This window comes from Akebia trifoliata, chromosome 2 (genome assembly GCF_017979445.1).
Source record: "Akebia trifoliata isolate Shusen 1 chromosome 2, ASM1797944v1, whole genome shotgun sequence".
Classification (NCBI taxonomy): domain Eukaryota; kingdom Viridiplantae; phylum Streptophyta; class Magnoliopsida; order Ranunculales; family Lardizabalaceae; genus Akebia; species Akebia trifoliata.
Window position 1 is genome coordinate 4,474,781 of NC_141376.1, and position 23,278 is coordinate 4,498,058.

General features: G+C 32.5%; 1 protein-coding gene across 1 annotated transcript; it reads right to left on the bottom strand.

Annotated features, from left to right (window-relative positions):
- Window positions 1-9,529: 9,529 nt before the first annotated feature.
- LOC147408951 (polyol transporter 5-like) lies at window positions 9,530-11,805 on the bottom strand. Its single transcript, XM_086424017.1, has 2 exons — window positions 11,570-11,805; window positions 9,530-11,482 (listed from the first exon to the last, which is right to left on the bottom strand). The coding sequence occupies exons 1-2, from the start codon at window positions 11,718-11,720 to the stop codon at window positions 10,056-10,058; spliced, it is 1,578 nt and encodes a 525-aa protein (XP_086280143.1). The 5' UTR covers window positions 11,721-11,805; the 3' UTR covers window positions 9,530-10,055.
- Window positions 11,806-23,278: the final 11,473 nt, after the last annotated feature.

The window sequence follows — 23,278 nt, forward strand, 5'->3', positions numbered from 1 at the left end:
GAGAGTATGTTGGGTGGTTGAGTTTTGAATGATTTAAATAGACAAATAAAGCTTACATCATATCTTGACCGTAGACTGTAGAGTATCTCTCAAGTCTCAAAGTCAAGTCCTTAGCCTTACGTAATCTTTTTTTTTTTTTTTTTTTTTCTTTTTTAAAAATATTTATAAAACCTTACCCTTATGTAGTTTGTTCACTCTCAAGTGTTCGGTTAGGACGTCACCATTTCTTCATTCGAAGAAAATAGCATATTCTCAAACGACGTTTACATCAATCAAATGACCAGCTAATTTAACAAGTTATTTGTCAGGAGATTGATTTGAAAAAGAACACTTAAAAATATTAATTTATTGAGACCTAGATAGGAAGAATCCTTCATTTAATGACGATGGTCTCTTGATTTTAATTCATGTGCTTTTGGGTGGGCTTCTCAAATATCTAACGCTATTATTAGATGTACACCCCTCGATCATTCTAATAAGATGAGATATATGGACTAAAGGGCCATCTATCTACACGGATCACTTGTCTATGTGGTACTCAAGAACACTACTCCACATGCATGTAGAACATTATTTTATGGAATTAGGAAGAAAGAAAAAAAAAGTCTTTACTGTTGGATTTAATTTTTAAATTTGGAAGTTCCCTAATCATATATTTTCAAAGTCAAGATCTCTCAAAAAAGTGATTATCTATGATTTTATTTTATTTTTGTAATATATTAGTAGATGGTTTGCTTTTGGTCATGATCCTATTGATTAATCCAATGAGCCTATCTTTTTTTTGTTTTTTTTTATTTTATAATAAGGTATCGCTGTAAAAAGTGGAGCAGGCTTGTATTTGAATTTTTGCCCAATCCATAGACCATGATCTTGTCCAAGGACTAGTCTTTGGGGCATGTGGTAAGTCTATCCGTTGATTAAAAAAATGACAATGAATTTCAACTTTCCTCATAAATTTTTAGTTTGAAACTTAAAATTTTGAGTTAGGATTACATAATAAAGGTAAGGATTGTTGGAGTTTAAAACACCCAGAGCTCTTAACCCAGTCGTGCATGCAGTCCCATGTGTTTGAACTCCAATAAAAACACCAAACGTTATTATAAGAATAAAACAACATTCTGGATCACAACTCTTAATTTTTAAGTACCTTTCTCACCACTTTGATTTATGTTATTTTTTCGCTCGATCACTTTAGTGTATATATATCTCAGTCCTGATAATATGACTTGCCATGTGGTATACTCAATCGACTCCTTGACATGACAAGTTCAGGAATCATAAATCTATACATCTTGCGATACGTAACTGCACTTCCTGAGGTATACAGATCTACGGATCTCGAACTTGTCATGTGAGGGAATTGATTGAGTATGCCACCTGCTGAGTCATATTATATATATACTACGTTTAGAGTCTAGACACTAAAGATGTTCTGCCAATAAGCTTGTGGTACACATGGCTTACTACGTTTGAGTCAAATCGAGTGAGTTGTAATGGGTTATAAGAGGAGGTGGAGTGAGTTTGCTAGTGTGAATCATGACCATCTTTAGAAAACCAAACATGATAATTGATGAAGCATGGTTCATTTATCTTTACTATTATAATGAAGGAAGGAAGAGGATTTTTTACACCATTTTTTTATAAAAGTTGTTAAACTTTTTTTATATTAACAAGTCCCTAATCATTCGATTCAATTAAAAATGTTATCATTAGATACATTAACAAGTCTCAAAAGATTTCTTTAATCATAGTACTAATGATTTGTAGAAAGGGTAACTTTCGCCATTGACGATGTAATAATAGGAAAAACATCTAGAGATCAAATAATCCCCTTGAGCAAAATCTAATATCCTAGACATGCCGTCTTCTCTCTATGTACTTCAAATAAGGACATCTATTTTTTTTTGTAATTGATGGAGTAATACTTCAATCAACCAAATCGTCACAAACATTATGAATAAAAGAGATTGTCCTAACTCATAGATAAGGTTAGAGGTCCTAGAAACTCTCTAATAGCAAATTTACTAGTCTGAGGTCTCCTGCTAACTCAATATGGAGAAATACCGCCAATCAATTCCAATTTGGATGGGTTTCCATAATTACTATTTTCCCTCTAATAGACTTAAAAGAGTCCAATAGGTTCCAAAACTCTTAAAAACGAGGAAGTTTATTGGGCCACACTAAAGGAAGCAAATCCTCTATAGCAGATGGTTCATGTAACAATCCTGTAGCACACTTTAAACAGTTGAGAGAGGTATTTAAAAAAAAAAAATTAACATCTCAGCCTCTTGTGTTCATGACTTAGATCTAATTTAAAAAAAATATTCGAAAAAGAAGTTTTTTGATACAGATCCATGTCTTTAAAAATGAACAGTTACTGAACTCCCCCAGATTTTAGGTGTGAGATCTAATTTTATCATTGATGTGGTGCTCTTCCAACCGTTTAAAATTTGCTACAGGATTGCTACAAGAACCGTGTGCTATAGAGGATCCGCTTCCCACATTTAATTGTAGATTTATATAAAAAAAATCTCACATTCCGAAAAGCTCCCAAATTATATTTAGGCATACAATTATGATGGTCTTTCTTCATCAAAATAAATAAAAAGACTAATGATTTTTTTAATTCAACTTGATAGTCGGACTCAAAAACTCATTGACATGTCATGTTCAAAGAACCATAGATTCTTTCGCTTGGGATACACAATTGTAACTCGAGACACACAATTGCAGATGGCTGGTCGGTTGTGTATCTCGAGGGATAGAATCTACAGTTCTTTGTCCAGGCCACGTCTAAGAGTTTTGAGTCCCCCTGTCAAGTGGAGTTGAAAAAATCAGCACTCTAAATAAATTACCAACGCACTTCATATAATTATGTTAGTATTTTATTTTTCAAATTACAATAATATCATTTTAAATTGCCTTAGCTAATACTTTAAATTGCAAAAACACCTTTGTAATTTACATTAAATAGTAAAATAACATATAAAAGTACAATATCTACTTAAAACTTTAAAAATAATTTTTCAAATTAATTTTACATACTCTTAGTTTATATGTAATACAGGCAAGTCTACTTATACCATATATTGTTATATTCATAAAAAGATAATTCTCTGAGATAGTAAGGGGATCAAATATGCTCCCCGGATCACACCTTCGAGTTTCTATATGCCCCTCCATATAAAATGATATATTTAACTACAGTCAGATGCAAGTAGGTGGTAAGTGCGGCCCTCCAAAGCAACACAATAAATATAAAAAGACAATACTCACAAATACCAGTGATTTGTGAACCAAAGATTTTATTACAATAATTGAAAAAATCCGGTTGGACCTAATCAGACCACCCGTTTGGTCCGGTTTTAAAACACTGATTCAATCCTTGTAATTAGATGGATCCGAAAAGTTTATTTGTTGTGAGTAAGATTTAAGTGAAAGATGGGTCCGAAAGCAAATAAATGATGGTTTTTATATATAAGATATATAAGTCAAAGTCAAATAAGATGGGTTGATCATAGTCACAAGTGAATGGACCCACAACCCATATCTCATTTCGTAGAAATAGATCGATCTTATAGCCTCATCTCAATTATTGCGTATGGATGTGGTGAACTTTTCACATTAAAGGAGGGATAATTTTGATTTGAATTAATCTAACTCCCTATTTGTACCATCAACTTGGATGATCTAATCATATTTTGCTTCATCCTCATTTTGATGATTATTATTAGTGGTAGGGCAAGAAAATGCTCTAGCAATAGTTCAAGTACCATACAATTGACTAGAGCTTAACGAGAATCATTTTAATAGCCATGAGAAAGGGCTCTTAAAACACTTTGTGGGAACAATACTATTAATTCATGCGATCTAGACTCAATGCGTGCAATCTCAATGCACACAATAATAAACGATCTTAATTTATATACATTCTTAAATTTCAGATGGCTTAATACTTGATCCCGACATCCAATACGACTAACAATCTGACCCTGATACCAAAGACGATTGGCAACCAAATCCCGAGATTTCTAGTAGCATGTCTAAGGAAGTGTCAACTTAGCAAATTTGGTAAGATGTGCATGTGGAGTGTTGTTCCCACGTCCTAAGTTCAAATCCCCTAAAACCCAACTTCACCTTATTAACCACTACACTTCACCCATAAAAAAAAAAAAAAAAAAATGAAAAAAAAAATAGCATGTATAAAATACCACACGATAATAAGCGTATAAGTAGAGCATGTCAAAGTACCTTGTGCAATCATATATACCCTAACATTTGTAATAGATAATGTTTTTTGTTTTTGATTTTTTTTTTATGTGTGTGTGTATGTGTGTGTGTGTATGTTATATATGTAGGGGACTTTATTATTAATTCACACCTCGAGATCCACAACACTTAGAATCCACCCACTATCTTCGTTCAAGAGCATCAGCATGGTAGTGCCAAAGAAACTCTGATGCCTAAATTTGATTCACATTAATGATTTGAAATTGCATCAAAAGTTAGTTTTTTTATGCATTAACTGATTTCTAGATTAATCAAATTGATCTTCAAACATATAATCAATTTTTAGGCATAAGTAAATTAAAATGCTTAAAATTCATGATTGTATGATGGTCGATGGACATAGGATTGAATGTGAACAACACATGATTGTTCCGATAGAAGGAAGGGATCACAGACATGTACGAATGGACTCAGGGGCCAGGGCTATCAGTGGAATGGGTTTCAAATCAAATAAAGAATTATAATATCGATATATGAATCATTATAATTCATATAAATTAAAGAAACATAATATTGACTAAGTATCGGATTTTTAGAATTATTTTATAAGCTTTCCATTTGACTTCTGTTGCTGGATCACGAATCCGTTTGACATGTGTCCTTGATTAAAAAATTTGACCCGTCTCCTTAAACATTGACCTTGTGTTCCATTCTTTAAAATATATGGGATAAGTATGGATCAAATCATATCATATCATATCGGATCATGGGGTTGAGTCTATCCATTGACAGCCCTAGAAGTAGAAGTAGAATATAATCTTAATTTTAAGAAAATAAAAAAGACCAAAAGAAGAAAGTACACTTGTATACTAGTAAAATTTCAAAATAGAGTAATCTTAATGTGACTTGGCAGGCATTACATGAAAATTAGAAATTTTGACAGACCAAGGCCATGAATTTAAAAAATCTAATTTTGACGGTCCATGATCATTGAAAATTTTTATGCTATCTGATTTGATGGCTTAAAGCAGTTGAATTTCTCTCATCTTCCATTAATTTGACCCGTTTGGTCCATTAAAAAAAAAAATCGATAATAACAAATTTGAAGTCTTGATCTATCAAATATGAACTTTTTTCATATTGTAAATACGATGTGTTTGACACTGAACTAACGTCATGGTATACACAGAATCATAATTGCTTTTCACTTGTATTTCAAGAAATAGTATTTGTACATTTTTTGCACACCTCCACGTCAACCCCCGTACTGTGACTAGGAAGTCATTTCATATTTTTCTTCAAAATAATCAATTAGAAAAAAGAAAAATTTATATATGTATATGAATTTAATGAAGACTAGGATGAGTTGAAAATATCAACAAAATTCCAATATCTAAGGTTTTTTCAGCCTACATTGTGGTCATGGTGTGTTCTACACCTAAAAGAAACAAAACTTGAGATTTCTTAATTTATCCTGAAGTTGTCCTTTGTGACTACTGTATCACTTTAAGATGGTTCCATGATCGTGGCGTTCGTTATGTTCTTGTATCTCCAATTTCTCCGAACAAAACTCAAATTCAAAGCCTACTAAAAGGGGATTCTACCAATTAATTTAAAAGTGAACTAAAAACTTTTGGATTTGGTCTAGTTGAAGAAAACGACAAGTCCCCAATACTTTCTAGAGTTGGTAACCTTGTTCAAAGTTCGTGTGCACGTGCTTTTGAAGTTTGACTGAATTCGCAACAACTGCTGTACGTCACAATTTTGTGAAATAAATTTATTTTGGATTCATTAGATTCGAAGTTTGAAGTCATGGCCACTTCGCTCAGCACGCAGATGCATTATCTATTTCTCTACCTCTTAATAATCTGATTAAGTATTTTTTTTTTATTAATTACCACTAGAAAGAGACATGTGAAAACGCAGATGTCTTTAAAGGATTTATTTGTAATTTTAAATATTAATTAAAGAGTGATTTTGAAGTTACATATTAAAAAAGATTTTTTTTAATCTTAAAATCAAATGAATGTGATTTTAAGAATATAAGATTGCAATTTTCTTGGAATTGAACCAAAATGACTTTAATTATATTAGATTTAAATGATAACATGGAGCATTTTTAGAATTCAAATTTCATGTCAAACCACTTCTACCCCGCCCTCTCTCATTATAATTGTAAACACTAGTAGCTGATATGTGTCAAAGCACATGATTGCAATTAGGACTCATACGTTATTAAAATTATATTTAAAATTTGGATTTATTCCTAATTAAATATTTTATAATTACCTTAAAATTTTACATGGATGATTATCTAATTACATTTTATCATTAAGTTATATATTAAGTAAGGTACTAAGATGATTGTCAGCATATAGACTAATAGTGATACATGGGTCGTGGATTGAAACTTAAATTGAAAAGGTCTCTTTGTCATTTAAAATATGAACTTAATTTGAAGATTTTAATATAACATGATCAAAATACATTTTGTATTTATAGAAAATTAACTAAAATAATTATAGGGTTGTGGGATTGTCATTAGACAAAAAACGACCTTGATGATTATAAGGTTAAATGTAAATATGAGGGTAGTTTTTGGAAAAGTAAATTTGGTGTCGAACCCCTTTACATGGCATTCTCTCATGATTAAAGAAGAATTGTATCCCCTCTATAAACTTACATGCTCTGTCTTAACCAATATATCAGACATTAATGACAGTTTGGTTTGATTTGATTTGGTCTGAATGTGAAATACTCGTGGCCTTGCATCACATGTTGGCGTCAAATATGTTTCTTCCTTTTAGTAATCCCAAACACATATCTCAACAACTCTCTCCTAACTTTAATCCAAAATCACTATGGACGGTTTCACCAACTTTTCCTCCCATTCGAATGCTACTAATTTGGACTTGGTGAGTAATGATGTCTGCCGACTTCTTCCCCCTTTTCTTGGTTTCTTTGGATTACCTCATCTTTGTTGACATTAGGGTTTCTTCTGATTTGAATGTAGGGTAACTGTCACCCTCTGGTTTTCTATTCTTGCATCAGCTTTGAAACTTTGTGAGAATAAAAAAGGGTTCCACTGTAATTTGGATTTTTTTTTTATTATGTGTGGCGCATGTTGATACTTGTCAATGCTAAACTAAGATGTTTGATTGTTGATCCTCTAGATTTGTGTAAGATATCTAATAGCTTTGACCTGACATCATTTCTAGACCAAACCCCAAGGGTTGGTGTGATGGCCAAGATCACGTTCTTTTCTTTCTTTTTTTATAAAAGAAAGTGATTATGATTTAACTATTGGTCCAAAATTTTTGCCTATTGTATGAAATAAAAAATATGAAGATAGAATTTTTTTTTATTTGGTAATTATTTATTATATAAAATAGTTACTTTGTTATTTATTGTACAAATCCACCTATGCATAAAAAAATATTTTGGTGTTAATTATATAACTATAACTATAAAGATAGAAGCTGGGGTGGGGGGAAGTTATTTCAGATTTTTTTTGTTTTTTGAAATTTTCAGGTTTTAATCGGTTTGGATTTGGTTTTGACTTTCAGTTTTTCATTCAGCTCAATTCGGGTCTGATCCAATTTTCGAGGGCTCAAACCAAGCTCGAATGAAAATTTTCAGTTTCGATACGATCCGCGGGCAAGATGTTCAAACACCTTCACCGGGTCCAAAGGTTTGTGGCAGGAGGGTGGCGTCCCAGACTTGATATTTATAGGGCTACCTTTTATTCAAGAATTACTTTTGTCAGTAGTAAATCTTGTCTTTATATAAGTAATTAATACATTCATAACATTTTCATAATTAATTGAATGACCGAAGAATTACAAGATGAGTATTTTTTTTTTTTTTTTTGGAATTAAGATCTTTTATGGTGTCCCATTACTATAGAATAGGGACGGTGCCTATATGGTACATTTTAGTTAGAGTTTGAACCACATTAAACCTCTACACAAGTCTTTTTCAATGATTTACTTATTCTTCAATAAAAATAAGGGAAATTATTTAAAGGACTCTTTCGAAAGGATTTATTTCTAAATAATCTTTGAGTTTTGCATGATAGCTTGACAAGACATTTAGTAAATTTTTTCATTATTCATAGTCTCTTGTAAAGTCGTACTATCAAGTTCATAATTTTTATTGTCGAACTCAACATTTTTTTTATTTAGTGTAGAGTTCACATTTTTTACTGTTGAATTTACCACTATTTATTGTCGAGTTCACCATTTTTTTTATAAAAAAAAGATGGTGAACTCGATACTTAAAATCAATCTATTTTTAATTTTCGAGTTTTTTTTTTACTAAAATACATGGAAAGATCAACTAAAATTTGAAATAACGACTTGTTTAAATGATTTCAACCGAAAAGAATCATTATTGATCGATTTTCATCTAAAAATTAAGAAGAAAAAAAATGAAAAAATCCTAATTTTTTACATATATCTTCAAAATATTTAAAAAAATAAAAATAAAACCCTTGAAAATAGCTTCTTCTTCTTTCTTAAATTCTTTCTGACAGGAATAGAGTCTCTGAAACTCGATTGAGATGTCAAAAATCTAATTTTTTGATGAAAACAATGAGTTCGAACAGTTAGGATATTCAATTATGAGAAATGAGGTCCAGGGACTATTTAGAAAAAGCCCCTCTGCAAGGGTCCTTTAAGTAATCTTCCCATAAAAATATGCCATGTAGACACGACTCTGTGTTTTGCAATAGGAATGGGGCACATTATGGATAGTAAGTTTGTAATTCTTTTTTTTTTTTACCATTATAACCATTAAATCAACTTACCTCTTTTCATTTATTTTATATAATCGGGTATCCTTGTAGACATTAGGTCGAACACTAGACCAATCACGTATCTGGGCTTTGCCCAATCCATAGACCGCCCACATATCACACGCACAAGTAAGTGAGGATGCACTCTCACGAGGTATTGAACCCATGAACTACATGAGTTAACCACTTATGGCCATTGAGCCAATCCTTTGAGTAAATTTGGGGGTCTAACTCAAAATCAATTGACAATTAGTGAAAAGGCCCAAAAGCTAATAAGGGGAGAGACAAGGCTAATGTGGGACAAAACTCAACACTCCCCTGCACTTGAGGGTCGGATTGGACCAAAGCACGTGGAGATATGAACTGAATGACATGAAAGAGAGAAAAACCCGTTCTAATACCATTATAAATTTGAGAGTCTTACTGAAAATCAATTGGCAATGAGTGGAGAGACCCAGAAATTTATAAGAAGAGAGACAAGGTAATTTGTGTCCGATGTGAGACTAATCAAAACACCTCAAGTTACCTCTTCTGGGTTTCATTTATATCCAATTATCTTAGTACAAAAGGATCCAAAATATTGGAATATTTCAACTTCCTTTCCCCTGATCTGATTGATTTGAATTTAATCAATGATCTGGACCCTTCCTACTTGTGGGCCCTCTTTAATTGTCTATTAGTGCAGTGTCCCCTACAGCACCAATGTGATACGATGGAGTGTTTATAATAGTTTCCCTCCCCTCTATGCAAACTTCCCAATTGAAGGCAAAATCAAGAGTTACACTAAATTTTTCGCGAACATATAACAAAAGCTATGGGTTTAAGTAAGCTTAATTATAAGGAAAATGCTGGAATGACACAGGGTATTTACTGCGATTCTCACAAATCTGATGTGGGATGTTCACATAACCATAGATGTGTTTGCTCGCAATACAAGTAAAAAACCATCTACAGTTACGTATGCATCTCCACGTCAGAAATGTGAGAATTTCAGTAAATCCTGTGTCACCCCAGCACGACTCTATAAGGCTTACTGATTAGTCCCTAACTGGACCTCACCGTTCCTTGTCTTGTCTTTGTTGTCTTGATTCTTCAACGAAGATTTCCAATCAAACTTATCAAACAACGTTTCCATATCTTCAAGGGTTCTTCCCTGTGTTTCCGGTAGAAACGTATAAAAGAACACCCAAGCCACTGATGCTATTCCAGCGAACAAGAAAAAGGCCCCACCAATCGTGATCCCATTTGACAATGATATAAAAGTCATCGAGATCACACCACTTGTAACTCTGTTTACTGCAACTCCCATGCTCGCACCTTGAGCTCGTAATCTTAATGGGAAAATCTCAGAACTGTAGACCCACGCAATCGGTCCCATCCCCATCGAAAACGACGCAACGAACGCTAAAACCATTACGATACAAAGAGAGATGGCCCACATGAGCTTCTGATCAGGGTGATGATCAACTATAGTTAATCCAAATGCTAGTCCCGCGAGTGACAGAATCATTCCTCCCACACTGGTAAGCAACAATGGTCTTCTTCCTAACCTATCTAACAAGAATGTTGAGACCAAGATGAAGCTAGTCTTAGCAAATCCAACGGCTACTGTTGCTCCTAATAGTCTTGATTTATTCTTGATTCCAGCTTTTTTAAAGATCCTTGGACTGTAAAGCACCACAGCATCTATACCAGAGGCTTGTTGGAAGAAATGTATTCCGATGGCTGCGATTAAAACCCGTCGAACGGACGGTGATGGTCGGATGAGTAGCTCCTTCCACACACCTTCACCTTGGTTACGCTTAGGTACCGAAACAATATCGTCGGTTGCATCTTCTGGTATCCCTGCGGCTTCTTTGATATCGGCCAAACGCAACTCCGCCTCCTCTTTACTATCAGAGGTTTTGACCAGAACCTGTTTTGCCTCGCCGAGTCTACCTTGCATTACGAGCCAACGCGGAGACTCCGGCATGGCGAGTACACCAACCCCCAACAGGACTGAAGGAATTGCTCCCACTCCGAGCATCAGACGCCAACTGATGTGTTCTGGGAGTTTGGAGAAGGCGTAATTTGATACGTAGCCGAGTAAAACTCCGGTGTTGATGAAAACTTCAGGGAAAGAGGTTAAGAAACCGCGAGACGACGCGGATGAGAGTTCTGCAGTGTAGACGGGAGCGATCATGAGAGCATAGCCGACGCCAATTCCAGCTACGAATCGGCCCACCATGAGAAAGGCGTAATTTGGGGAGAAACCCATCATTAAAGCGCCTACGAAGAAGATTACAGCGGCTAAGACGATGGTGTAACGACGTCCAATCCAATCAGATGTTCTACCAGCAGCAGCGGATCCAAGGAGAGAGTAGAGATTTATAATTCCAAGTAGGACTTCGACTTGAACATCGTTTATCTTTAAGTCATCTTGGATAAATATGGCTGCTCCACTCATCACCCCAATATCTGCTCAACATAGAGGAGAAAGTTAACAAGAACATAAATCAAAAATCTAAATAGTTAAACATGGAAAACTAAAAACAACACACTCACCATAACCAAGTAAAATAGAAGTCATGGAAGCTAATATGGCGCATGCAAACGCAAATTTATTTCTCCTGGGTTTCTTTGGCGAATCAATAACCGGATAATGAGTCTGAGATTTACCGGAGACGGCATTGTGTTCAGTCTTCCGGTCATCCATTTCTCTCTGTATCTAGAGAGAGAGAGAGAGAGAGAAAAGTTGTTTTGAAAGGGCTATTGTGGGTGTTCGTTTGATGTGCGCTGCTTGAACTATTGACATACCCCCATTTGACCCTATTGCCCCACTGCCTCTTCTCCGTCCAAATTTTACCCACCTCCAATGAACTATAAGTTTACCCCAATTACAAGAAAATGCTGGCCCTGCCCTGATCCCAGGTTTGGTATAACCGCATATTTTTTTAATTTCAAATTTTTTAATAAAATATTATATATATAATTTATAATAATTTATATACTTTATTACTTTATATATTTTAAAATATATTATTACCATAAATAGTTATTTTATTGTTGCCAATTGTATAAAATATAAAGATAGAAATAAATTTTCTATTTTATTATTAAAATTCATTAAATTATATCAATTAAGTATTTAAGGAAAAAAAATAAAACAAATAAAAGTTAATGCTTATTAAAATGGAGAGTCTCATCGTAGAAGTCAATCAAAACGTAAGTGTAAGAATACTTGTTGGGTACTTATTACATTAAAACCAAATTGTTCTAACTTTGAATCCTAAATAAACTAAATAATTAATGAATAAATAAATAAATCATGTCTATTGATAATTCTGCATTTCCATCGTTCAACTCCGATCTCAAAACTCATTATCTGAAAAGTTTTTTCGATAAGGTAAAGTTTGTAGAAAAGTCAACGCTATATTAATATTTATACATACATACAAACAAATAAAAAGAAATATATGATCATGTTATTATCAAGTAACAAAGTCATTCCAAGACAATCAATACATGCAATGATGATCAATTTTCTCATTGTCTTAACCATCATCATCACCACTCATTTTTCCAACAACTTGGTCCAACTCTCTATTTCAAAATGCGGAGCCTTCCTCGAAAGTCTTTCGGGTCTTTTACCCAAGGGACTAAGTCCTGAATTGATTCATTCATCATTCCAAACATTTTTATGATTATATAAGTTAACATTTATCTTCTAAAAGAATATTTCATACAATTTTAACATAAACATTATAACGATAATAAAAAATTTATCAACAAATCTACCAGACATTGATATCTCACATTATTCATCAATAGACACATAAAAAATACATAATCATATTATATATTTAATTTTTATTTACTACGTATATATAAATAGATGTGTCGTGAGAACTTATCTTAATCAATGTTGAAATCCATTAATAAATCTGATTTTTTTTCTCTATTTTTGACATTTTTTCAATTTTTTACACTAAATAATTATATAGATAAAAATTACACAACTACTAACGGTGTTCAAACTATCCTAATAAAAAATTTAACGTCTCTCTCATCCTAAGGATATTATTTTCTTTTTAAAAAAATACAAAAATAAAATATTCATGAACAAGAAAGAAAAAGACTAACATGGTAGTCTTGCATTGCAAGATGACTTCACTGAATATTAAATTTTATTTAAATTTTTTGAGATTTTTCCTAAAAAGGGGACTTCCATATCTTTCCGACGACATATAGATTGTCTCAAACGGATTACTAATGAAGGATATGCAAATTTTAGAAGTCAACATTATTGTGTTACCTCGAAAAACGGACATCTATAAAATAGAGGTGCATTGCATGACTATTTCTCTACATTAAATTTTTTTTTATATTTTTATTATAAAGAGAATTTCCTAATCTTTCCAATGATATATAGATTGTCGAAAATGGATAAGTAACGATTATTTGATAGATTTTACAAGTTAACCCCACAAATATGCCTCAAGTGACGAGAATCATAGATTCTTCGAAATGATAGTTTTTCCTTCTTTTTTTCACAATTAGAGAATAGATTTTTTATTTAAAACTAATCTGCATAAAAATTTACTATTATTAGGAAGATTTAAGAAAACTGCATCTATCAAAAATATCCAAAAGTTCTCTACCTTGTATTAAAAGTTAAAAACTCCACGAGGATTGCAGGAAGTCGAGCTAGGTCGAAGGTTCTGTATCGTATGTTATAGAAAATCCTAGCCTTTTTGTTTCTCCTCAAAAGTTGTGATGATTTGATCATTTTTCTATTCTACGTCGATGTCTAATAAATAGTCAAAATAGATGAAAACCTAGGTTAAAGATGGAGGGAGGATATGATTTCTCTAAGATTTTATTTTAGAAGAAGAGAACTTGAGAAATAGATGATTAATTCTAAAATTTTCGTGGGTTTTAGTATTTATAGTATTAAAAGGATGTAACAGTCATTATTCAATTTGTTTATATTAATTAAAAAGTCTATGTCTCGAACTCTGATTTTTGCAATCTTAATCTATTTTGGTTAATTTTTCAATGCGGATCTAATGGTGCAAGCGATTTAAAAAAATTCCAACTTAAAAAAACTCTTATATTTGTTGACCTATGAATTTGTTTGAGATACATATTATAAAATATGTAGCATTAGAATTATACAAATCCTATATATAAAGAAACTTTCTTTTGGTTGATAACTATTTAGTATTATAAAATAGATTTTTTGTTACCAATTGTATAACTATAAAGATATCCGATAATATTGATTCAAATGAACATATATTATGGAGGATTTTTTATTTTTTATTTTTATTTTATTATTATTATTATTATTATTATTATTTTATTTTTTTGTATCAAGGGGTGCATGTGTTACCTAGGGATTTGGGTTAGGCATGAAGATCTAAGTCAACCCATCCAAGGGTAAGTTCGGTAACTCAATTGCAAATTAAATTATGAATTTGGATCTTGATTTGGTGGGGAATATTGGGTCAAAGATGCATGATAAGACAGTTCAATTAACCCAAACTCCTAAAATAAGGGATTGGGTAAAAGGTGATGGAATTTCAATAAGAAAAAATCCTTAAAAGAATTATTGAATAAGAACATGATCTTGATTTGATACATTCCAAATCAAAATCCACTTATTAAGATAAGTAAGAGCAAAATTAATGAATAAGAGCAAAATTGAAAAGATTATTAAAAATGATCGTAGGATTTAACCTCTATAAATACATGGATAATGACACTAAAAGGTGTGCTCTTCCACTTCGTACACTTGGAGAAGAGGAAATACAATAAAATTGATGTGGTGTTCTAAGAAAATAGGTAGAAGTGAAAGGATAATAAAATTGGAAATATATTATTGGAAAGTAATGGAAGATGAAAGACAATAAAGTTTGAAGTTTTCAAAAAGATTTGCATTGAAATTAGTCCCAACCCCAGTTTACAGTAGGATAAAGGGAGTGGAGTCCACCATTATATTTTATTATATAGATTATATCTAATATGATATTATCAAAGTGAATATTTAGATATTCAAATTTATATCATAAAAAGTTTTCAATATAAAATTTTATCCAAATTTGATTATGATATCTAAAAATTTTGAATAGGAAAATGTTGATGTAACATTAAAATTGACATTGATTCTCACATTGCTGATGTGGATGTATGTACGGAACCATAGATGTTTTTCATCGAGATACGAGTGAAAAGTATATGGCTATATGTGCACCTCCACATCAGCAATGAGAGAATCAATGCCGATTTTAATGTTATTCCAACACGACTCTTTTGAATAATATTTAATTATTTAATTAATAATTTAAATCAAATTTGGATAATCAACTCTCCATTGATAGGCCTACTTGGTTTAGAGACGACACAATGTAATTTGACTTCATTTTAGTGAAATACTAATCTCAAGTGACGTTTGAGTCAGACCATCAAATTACCAATAAGAAATTCCTGATGATTTCCCAGTGTAGGGGCAAAAATTCATCGCGATACGAGTGAAAAGTATATGGCTATGTGTGCACCTCCACATCAGCAATGAGAGAATCGATGCCGATTTTAATGTTATTCCAACACGACTCTTTTGAATAATATTTAATTATTTAATTAATAATTTAAATCAAATTTAGATAATCAACTCTCCATTGATGGGCCTACTTGGTTTAGAGACGACACAATGTAATTTGACTTCATTTTAGGGAAATACTAATCTCAAGTGACGTTTGAGTCAGACCATCAAATAACTAATAAGAAATTCCTGATGATTTCCCAGTGTAGGGGCAAAAATTCCCACGATGAGGCCCATCCATTTAAAGAGACTCTCCTTCAAATAATGGTTGGCCCATCCGATTTTTAAAAACACTCATTTAGTTGAGATTTTTTTTTCTTATAAGAAAGTCAATCCAGGATTTTATAAAATCTTTGATTAACCAATTATACAATGTCTAATGTGGGTAATTTTTTGTTTTTTTTTAACATTGGGGATACTATTAATACACATGGGTTTGTGTAATTAATTGGTCTAGCATTTTGGAAATTTCCAAATTGACTTGTCTTACAGTCAAAAAAAAAAAAAAAAAAAAAAAACTATTTAGATTGGAAAGATTGTTGCTCACGTGAAAGTTAATCCAGTATTTCATAAAAATTTTGAATGACTAATCACAAGAAGCCTAACAAGGATAGTTTTGTAAATTGTGGAAACCTTCAATTCACGTAAGGTTTGTGTGATTAATCAATCTAGAATTCTGTGAAATCTTAGACTTTTCTGGAAGAGGTGTTATTTATTTGGGCCATCGAAATTAGATGGGTCCAATCAGTATATTTGTTAGTTGATTGGAAGGTAAAGAGTAGAAGAGAAAATGATGGTAGTATTTTAAAGTCAAGCAAGTTGGTCAATGATAAAGAAAACGAAGAAATAATGGTATTTCGATGATGGGAAAAAGTCGATTAAGGTGGGCTGATTGATCATCGCTTACAGGATGGGATGGACCCACCACCTTTCACTGCGTAGACTATGTATCAGCCATACCGCTTTGCTCAATTATTGCGAATGGCTGTGGTGAACTTTCTCCATTAAAATACTAGTTTTAAATTGGCCGATATTTGCTAAGCTAACACATTCTTATTTATGTATGGACACCTTCATGGTTTTATTTCTATGACCGTTATAAGATCCCGATATTCCATCAAGAACAGAAAATACCGGTATTGACATTGTCCTCTCAGGAGTTGACTTAAATTGGATTCAAAAATGTTGAATTAACCTTATTATGATTTGTGGGGTCATCAAAATATTTCTCCCTAAAATTTTAGGGATGATCTAGATAAGAGTTGCTCTCCAATTCCTATTTGTACCATTAACTTGAATGATCAAATCATATTTTGAGTCATCGTTACTAAGATCATCATTATTAATGTATGTTGGGTTAGGTTAACATCTCAGTGATCCAAGCTAGAATCGGGAGAGAGGACTTTCAAGTGCAGTCTTCTTTCAAACAAGTTCTAGGATAATCCAGAAGAACAAACATTAGGGTTTAAAAGCCAAAATTGTGTCTATGCAAATCTTATGGAATGGGCATGTCATGACATAATCACGAAACAAGTGCTTTAGAAACTAAGAACAACATAAACACCACTTGAAAATATGGACATGTGCCTATCATGCGCAAAAAAGCCTTCATGAAGTATACCACGTACATTTAATTTCATTTAGAGTGACGTAGATAGGTCATAAAATAGCATGATCAAAGATTTTCAAAAATTATACAAAGATGATGAAAGGAAGCAAGGATAAGTAATCTTCTTATAAAATATTTCATTATTCTATTAGAATAATAATACATTGATATACTCCCCTCTACTCTCTTGGCGTGGCATGTGCATAAAACCATAGATTGTTTCTCAGAATACACAATTGCACATCCCCATAAATATGTGTAGTAGTGTGTTCCAAGGAAAAATCTATGAGCACATGTCACGTCAGGAGTATGTCAGAGGGAGAGTCAGAAAATCACGACTCATTCAAAAATTAAGGAGTATGGCTCATCAATGATGATGGAGATCATGAGTTCATTTTCTAGATACTTATTCCTGGATTGATGCATATAAAATGTGTCTCCATTTTCTTTTGTCAAAATCACGTGCATGCAAAGTCTAATGAGGGATTACCTACTCTTGAAAGTTTTGAGAACTTGGTAACTTTGTTCCACTAGACCTAATCAATGGCTTTTAAGTCATTTACCTTTGGCACTACTGCTAAATTCTGTTGGTAATTGTTATTTTATTAAGTAGTTAATTGCACCTCTTCTATTAAACAGACATGGTTTGCCTCACTGATGTCACTTTGGTTTGGTTGAGTGTTAAAATCTCTTAGCCTAACATCACATGCTCACTTCAATCATTTATGCTTCTTCCGATTAATCTCAAACACATATGTCCAAACTCCCATCAAACACTCCAAAATCATTGGGACCTTTTCCTACTCTCTTTTAATGCTTAGAATTTGGACTTAGTTTCAGATGATCTCTGCCCACTTCTTTTCCCTTTTTATTTTTCTTTTTTCTTTTTTATCTTTTTCTTTGGACCACTCCATCTTTGATGAGATTAGGGTTTGATACTTTGATTTGATTTGACTGTAAGGTTACTGTCACTCTCTGGTCCATTACTCTTGAATCATTTTTGGAGTCTTCAGAAAAAGAAAAAAAATATTCCACTTTTCTTTGGATCATATGATTGTGTGTACGTGAAGCTTTATTATGAGTTGTCGGTGCCAATGCGGTGAACTTGATGATCAGAGGAACGACGTCACTTTGAAAAAAAAAAAAACCTTATGAGAACTATTATTGGCACACCAACTTTTACTTATCACATACCATTTTTTTAAAATTATTTCTCACAACTCCAATTAAAGATTGAGACACACCATTCAAACATTACAAAAGTTGGATTCAAATTATCACCTATATATCTAGGAAAATGCTGAAGTGATTGCGAAATTCACTGCGATTCACATTTTGCGGACATGGATGTGTATATGAAATCAAAGATGCTTTTTACTTGTAATCACTCTAGCTAGCACAACTCATATATTAATGCGAAGTATTATAACACATTTTAACAACTCCAGCAGTTGTTTAATTATAATTAGGGTTAGGCTCATATAAAATGTTAAATCCAACAAATAAAAATCTAGAGAGAGAGTTTCTTTTGAATCCAACTTTTATTTGTTCTCAACCGTTGACTTAATTTTTATTTTTTAAGTGGGGTGTAATAAGTAAAATTGGGATGCCAATAGAAGCTCTCAAAATGATTAGTACCCCTTAATTAAGTTGATAGTCCTCTAGATTTGGAAGAGTAATCCACTGGCTTGGATCTGATCGAGGAGGACATCTTCCAGGGACCACATTTTTTTTTTTTTTTTTTTAATTTGGTGTGATGAAATAAAGGTATTTTTTTTTAAATAAATAAAAGCAGGTTGTGGTGTCTGATTGAGGGTGACACAAACCAGATTACACTTGAGAATTTTCCTATCATAGTTTGGAGGGATATTTACAAAAACGTGATCAAGTTTTGATAAATTTAGGATTTTGGCTCATTGTTCATTTTAATTACCAAAACATGAATGAAAATTCGTAGGTTTTTAAAGTGACTAATTGGAAATAGTCACTTTAAACTTGCAAAATAGACACTTTAAACCTGCCAAATTTGTTATCGTTATGAATTTTTTTTAAAAACGGAAACATGATCATTCACGTTTTGATAATTAAAATGAACATTTAGTCAGAATCATAACTAACTCAATTTTCAACTCACGAAATGGTAATTCACCCTAGTTTGGACAGTTTCAAGGCTCATGGCATAAACGTAGGGTAATTTCATCATAATTAGGAAATATCAACTTAACTCATCATCAACTTCTAAAATTAGGTCATAAGAGTAACAAATTTAATTATTTAGTTCTAATTCGATGGAATTTTTGTTGAGTCAACATCATTTATTAATTAAAAGTGAAGCGAGTGATTAACCAAAATGATTTGATTCATTAATAAAACACTCCAACTTGATTTAAATCAAATATATGGGTAAAGATGTTTGACTAAAGTCAATGAAACATAAAACTTCAAATCCAAGTTTTCTAACTTCCTCTTAGCACAAAATTATAATGAATTTTGGAAGGAATATTTTGCTTAGTGCAAAATTTATGACACAAATAGAAATCCAATTTTTTTTTTCAATTTAAAGTAAAAAGAAATTAATGTCTGAAACCAAAAAAGGATCATCAGACCCCTATAATTATGCATTGTTTAAAATAAATAAATAAATTCCTTACAAAAGTTCAAGAAATGAGATAGCAACCAATTGGCACACCAACTTTTCTTACAATGCACCAATTCTTTTGAAATTAAATGGTTATTCTATTTATTCTACGTATAGTTTGGTGTGTTTTAATTAAAAATTGATTTGTTAATAGAAGCACTCTTGTTTTATTTGTGCCTTGTGTGTTGTTGGTGGTAGCTTGTTTACTTGTTGGTGGTGTTATATTGGTAAAAAGGACGGATCCAGTTATTCATAAATTAGAGGTAATTTTTTGCGCATGTTTTACTCAATTTCATATCTTTTGTCTTAATGATTAGCTTCTTTGTATTCATAGGGAATCTTTCTAGGATTTCAATTTTATGAGAAAAGCTAGGTTACAACGTGGTGACATGAAAGGATCTCATCATTGCCTTGGATGGAGGCAATTTTGACAAATCACACAAATATATATGTTACTTTTTCTTTGATTTGACATTTTTTTTTGTTATTATCTTTCTCATAACCTATGGCAAGAAATGAATCAAATTTTATCCATACTTGATACGAAACGATTTGAAGAAAAATAGGATTTGTGAATGCAAAAAACTTGTTTCACCTCGAGATCCTCCTTGATGTAAGTCTTTTTCTGTACTTGTGGGAAGACCTGTAACAAAATCACTCCGACGTCTAAATTAAAAATTTTAGTACCAATATATTAGAGTATTCTCAGAGAGGATTTCTCATACATTTTTAACATGTTACATCTTTGTATTTATAGGATTTTTTACCCTTAGATCTTCTTAGATTTTCTTCATGATTCTCGTCTAAGTGGTTGCACTTGCTTAGCGATTTGCCTTCATTTCCACGGGAGCAATTACGCTTAACCTCTTTGTCGTGGGAATAGTTATACCTAACGACCCAGATTTTACGGGATTTGTTCTGACCCCTACACCAATGTAGCTTGGGAGATCGATTTTAATGTTAGTCAGATGATCGGTTAACTTATCTCATAATTCGGTTATTCAATTACAATTCTTCGAGATTGCCACGTGTCACTTGTTCGAAAAATATCTTCCACAGGATTCTTATAAAAAATGTGAATTTTTGGATTGGATTTGGATTGTAATTTAAAAAATCGATTAGACTTTGGATTAACCTCAACCCAATCCACCACATAAGACTTTGTTAATAAAAAATAATTTGAAAAAATCTCTCCTAAACCCATCATCCTAAACACGAGTCTCCCCCAAAATTCATCGTCTTCATCCTGTTCCAGGGGTCCACTCTCTCTCTCTCTCTCTCTCCCTCTCTCATCAAACACAAGTTGGCTTCAAACACCATATATTCAGACCATTTGTTTCCTGTTCTCCATCAACGGAGATTGATCTTATACATCTTTCATGGATAAAAAAGAGAGTTTGAAAAGGACAATGAGAGGGTTTGGTTTACCCAAGTCAGATACGAGACCAACAAACAAATTCGAAATTGTAATTTTTTTTGGAAGGTTATGGTTGGTTAGGCAGACCCTCTAAATTCAAAATTTTGATCGCTGAATTAAATAATTTGGCCCCCGTGACTACATGAAACAGTTGATGTTGTATCATTCAGTTGTTCCTAACCATCACATCTATTGCATTTGTTTGGATAATCAAATGTTTACTATCTTGAACTTGCTTACATTATGGCATTGGAGATACCATGGGTCGGATTCAAATTGTTTATCATATATATTGTTCTACTCTGCCATAAGAAACTATATATCGCTCTTTAAAGGTAACGTTGTGTTTGGATTGGGGGAAATGGAAGGAAAAGAAAAATTGTGGGTTTCTCTCTATTTCTCTCATTTGATTGTTAAGTGAGGGGAGAAAAGAAAAGTAACGGAGAGAAAAATGAGTAAATTTTTTCTCTTTTTTTCTTTCCAAATCGGAGAGAAATGGAGAGAATAATGCTCATGACTAAAAAGAGTACTAAAATTATAATTCTATCATTTTTTTCTCTCCAAACTTAAATTTTTCTATTGTTAAACCAAACAAGATGGAAAGAAAATGGATTTCTTCTCTTTTTCTTTTATTTTATTTTCCTTTAATGAGTTTATTTTCTCTTCATTCTCTCAATCCAAACAAAACGTAAATTTATGTACACACCTCAATATTAAGTCATGAATTGGCAAGATCCAATTTTTCATTCTTGTCTAGATTTTCTTATCTGCAAGGTGTTTTTCGATTACATTATGATGATCAAGTCAGTGATACCACAAACACAAATACTAGTGTACTTTGCATACCACCTTCCTTCTTATATGCTTATAAATTTACTAAAATGTAATCTACATATAACTTGTAGAGGCTATATCAAGTTTTACCTTGATCAACCTTGCCATGCTGATCTGAAGTAATTCATGAGTTCTTCTTGTAAGCGCCGGTGTGGTATCTACCAATGATCCTCCGACACCCAAATTAAAGTTGCAAAGAAAAATAGTATTTCAGAAGAACAATAGATTCAACCCTTTCTCTTGACCAAGAAAAAAATCCTCTTGCCTATGTTGATTCTCTTATTTATAAGTTCTCCCCTCAAATCAGGATCTCCCCTAAAATCAGGATTTCCCCTTCAATTGAGATGTGATCACTGCGAATCCCCTGATTGCAAGGATCCTAAACGAAATTAGGATCTTTAAGATTAAGTCCAAGATTCTTGAGAGATTTCTTCCAAGATCTCCGGACTCGATATGCGTGATCCAGAATCACACAGATATCCAAACTAGGCCTACCCTACTAAGCAAACCTAATCTCTCCTAACGTTGTCCTGCCCCATCAATTATACTAAGCATTACTAATTTTGTCTGCCCTGCTATTAGGCAGGACGGGCTCACTCCAAGTACCACTTACTCTATTAGGACACGTGTACGGTCTAGATAACGCATCATTATTACCCTCTACATAATTCTTTTAAGTATCTCAACTCAACTTAATCACAATTGTTTCTATGTTCTTTCTCGAGTTTTTTTTTATCCCAAATTATGACAAGGTGGTCTGGGATATCCGCCTATTTCGAGGTAACATTGGTGATACAAATAAGGTGTATGCATTATAATAATGTGTATGAAATACACTATATCAATGCTATGGTGTATATATCTCATTACCTATCTTCAAGATTTTAGATTTGCATCAATTAGAATTAATTCAGTTCAATTAGGTATATTGTATTAGACGGATTGATTATCTTTCCATATTCATGGATATTTTGAATCTATATAAACCAAATGGGATATGTAATCATCATCTAAGAATTCTCAATAGGATAATGCTGATGTAACATTAAAATGTCCCCCACGATGTACATTTCAATATTACTCCAGCACGACTCAAGCATCTAAGATTTTGACACACATCCTTGTCAGAAATGTCCCCCATGATGTACAATTACAATGTTACTCCAGCACAA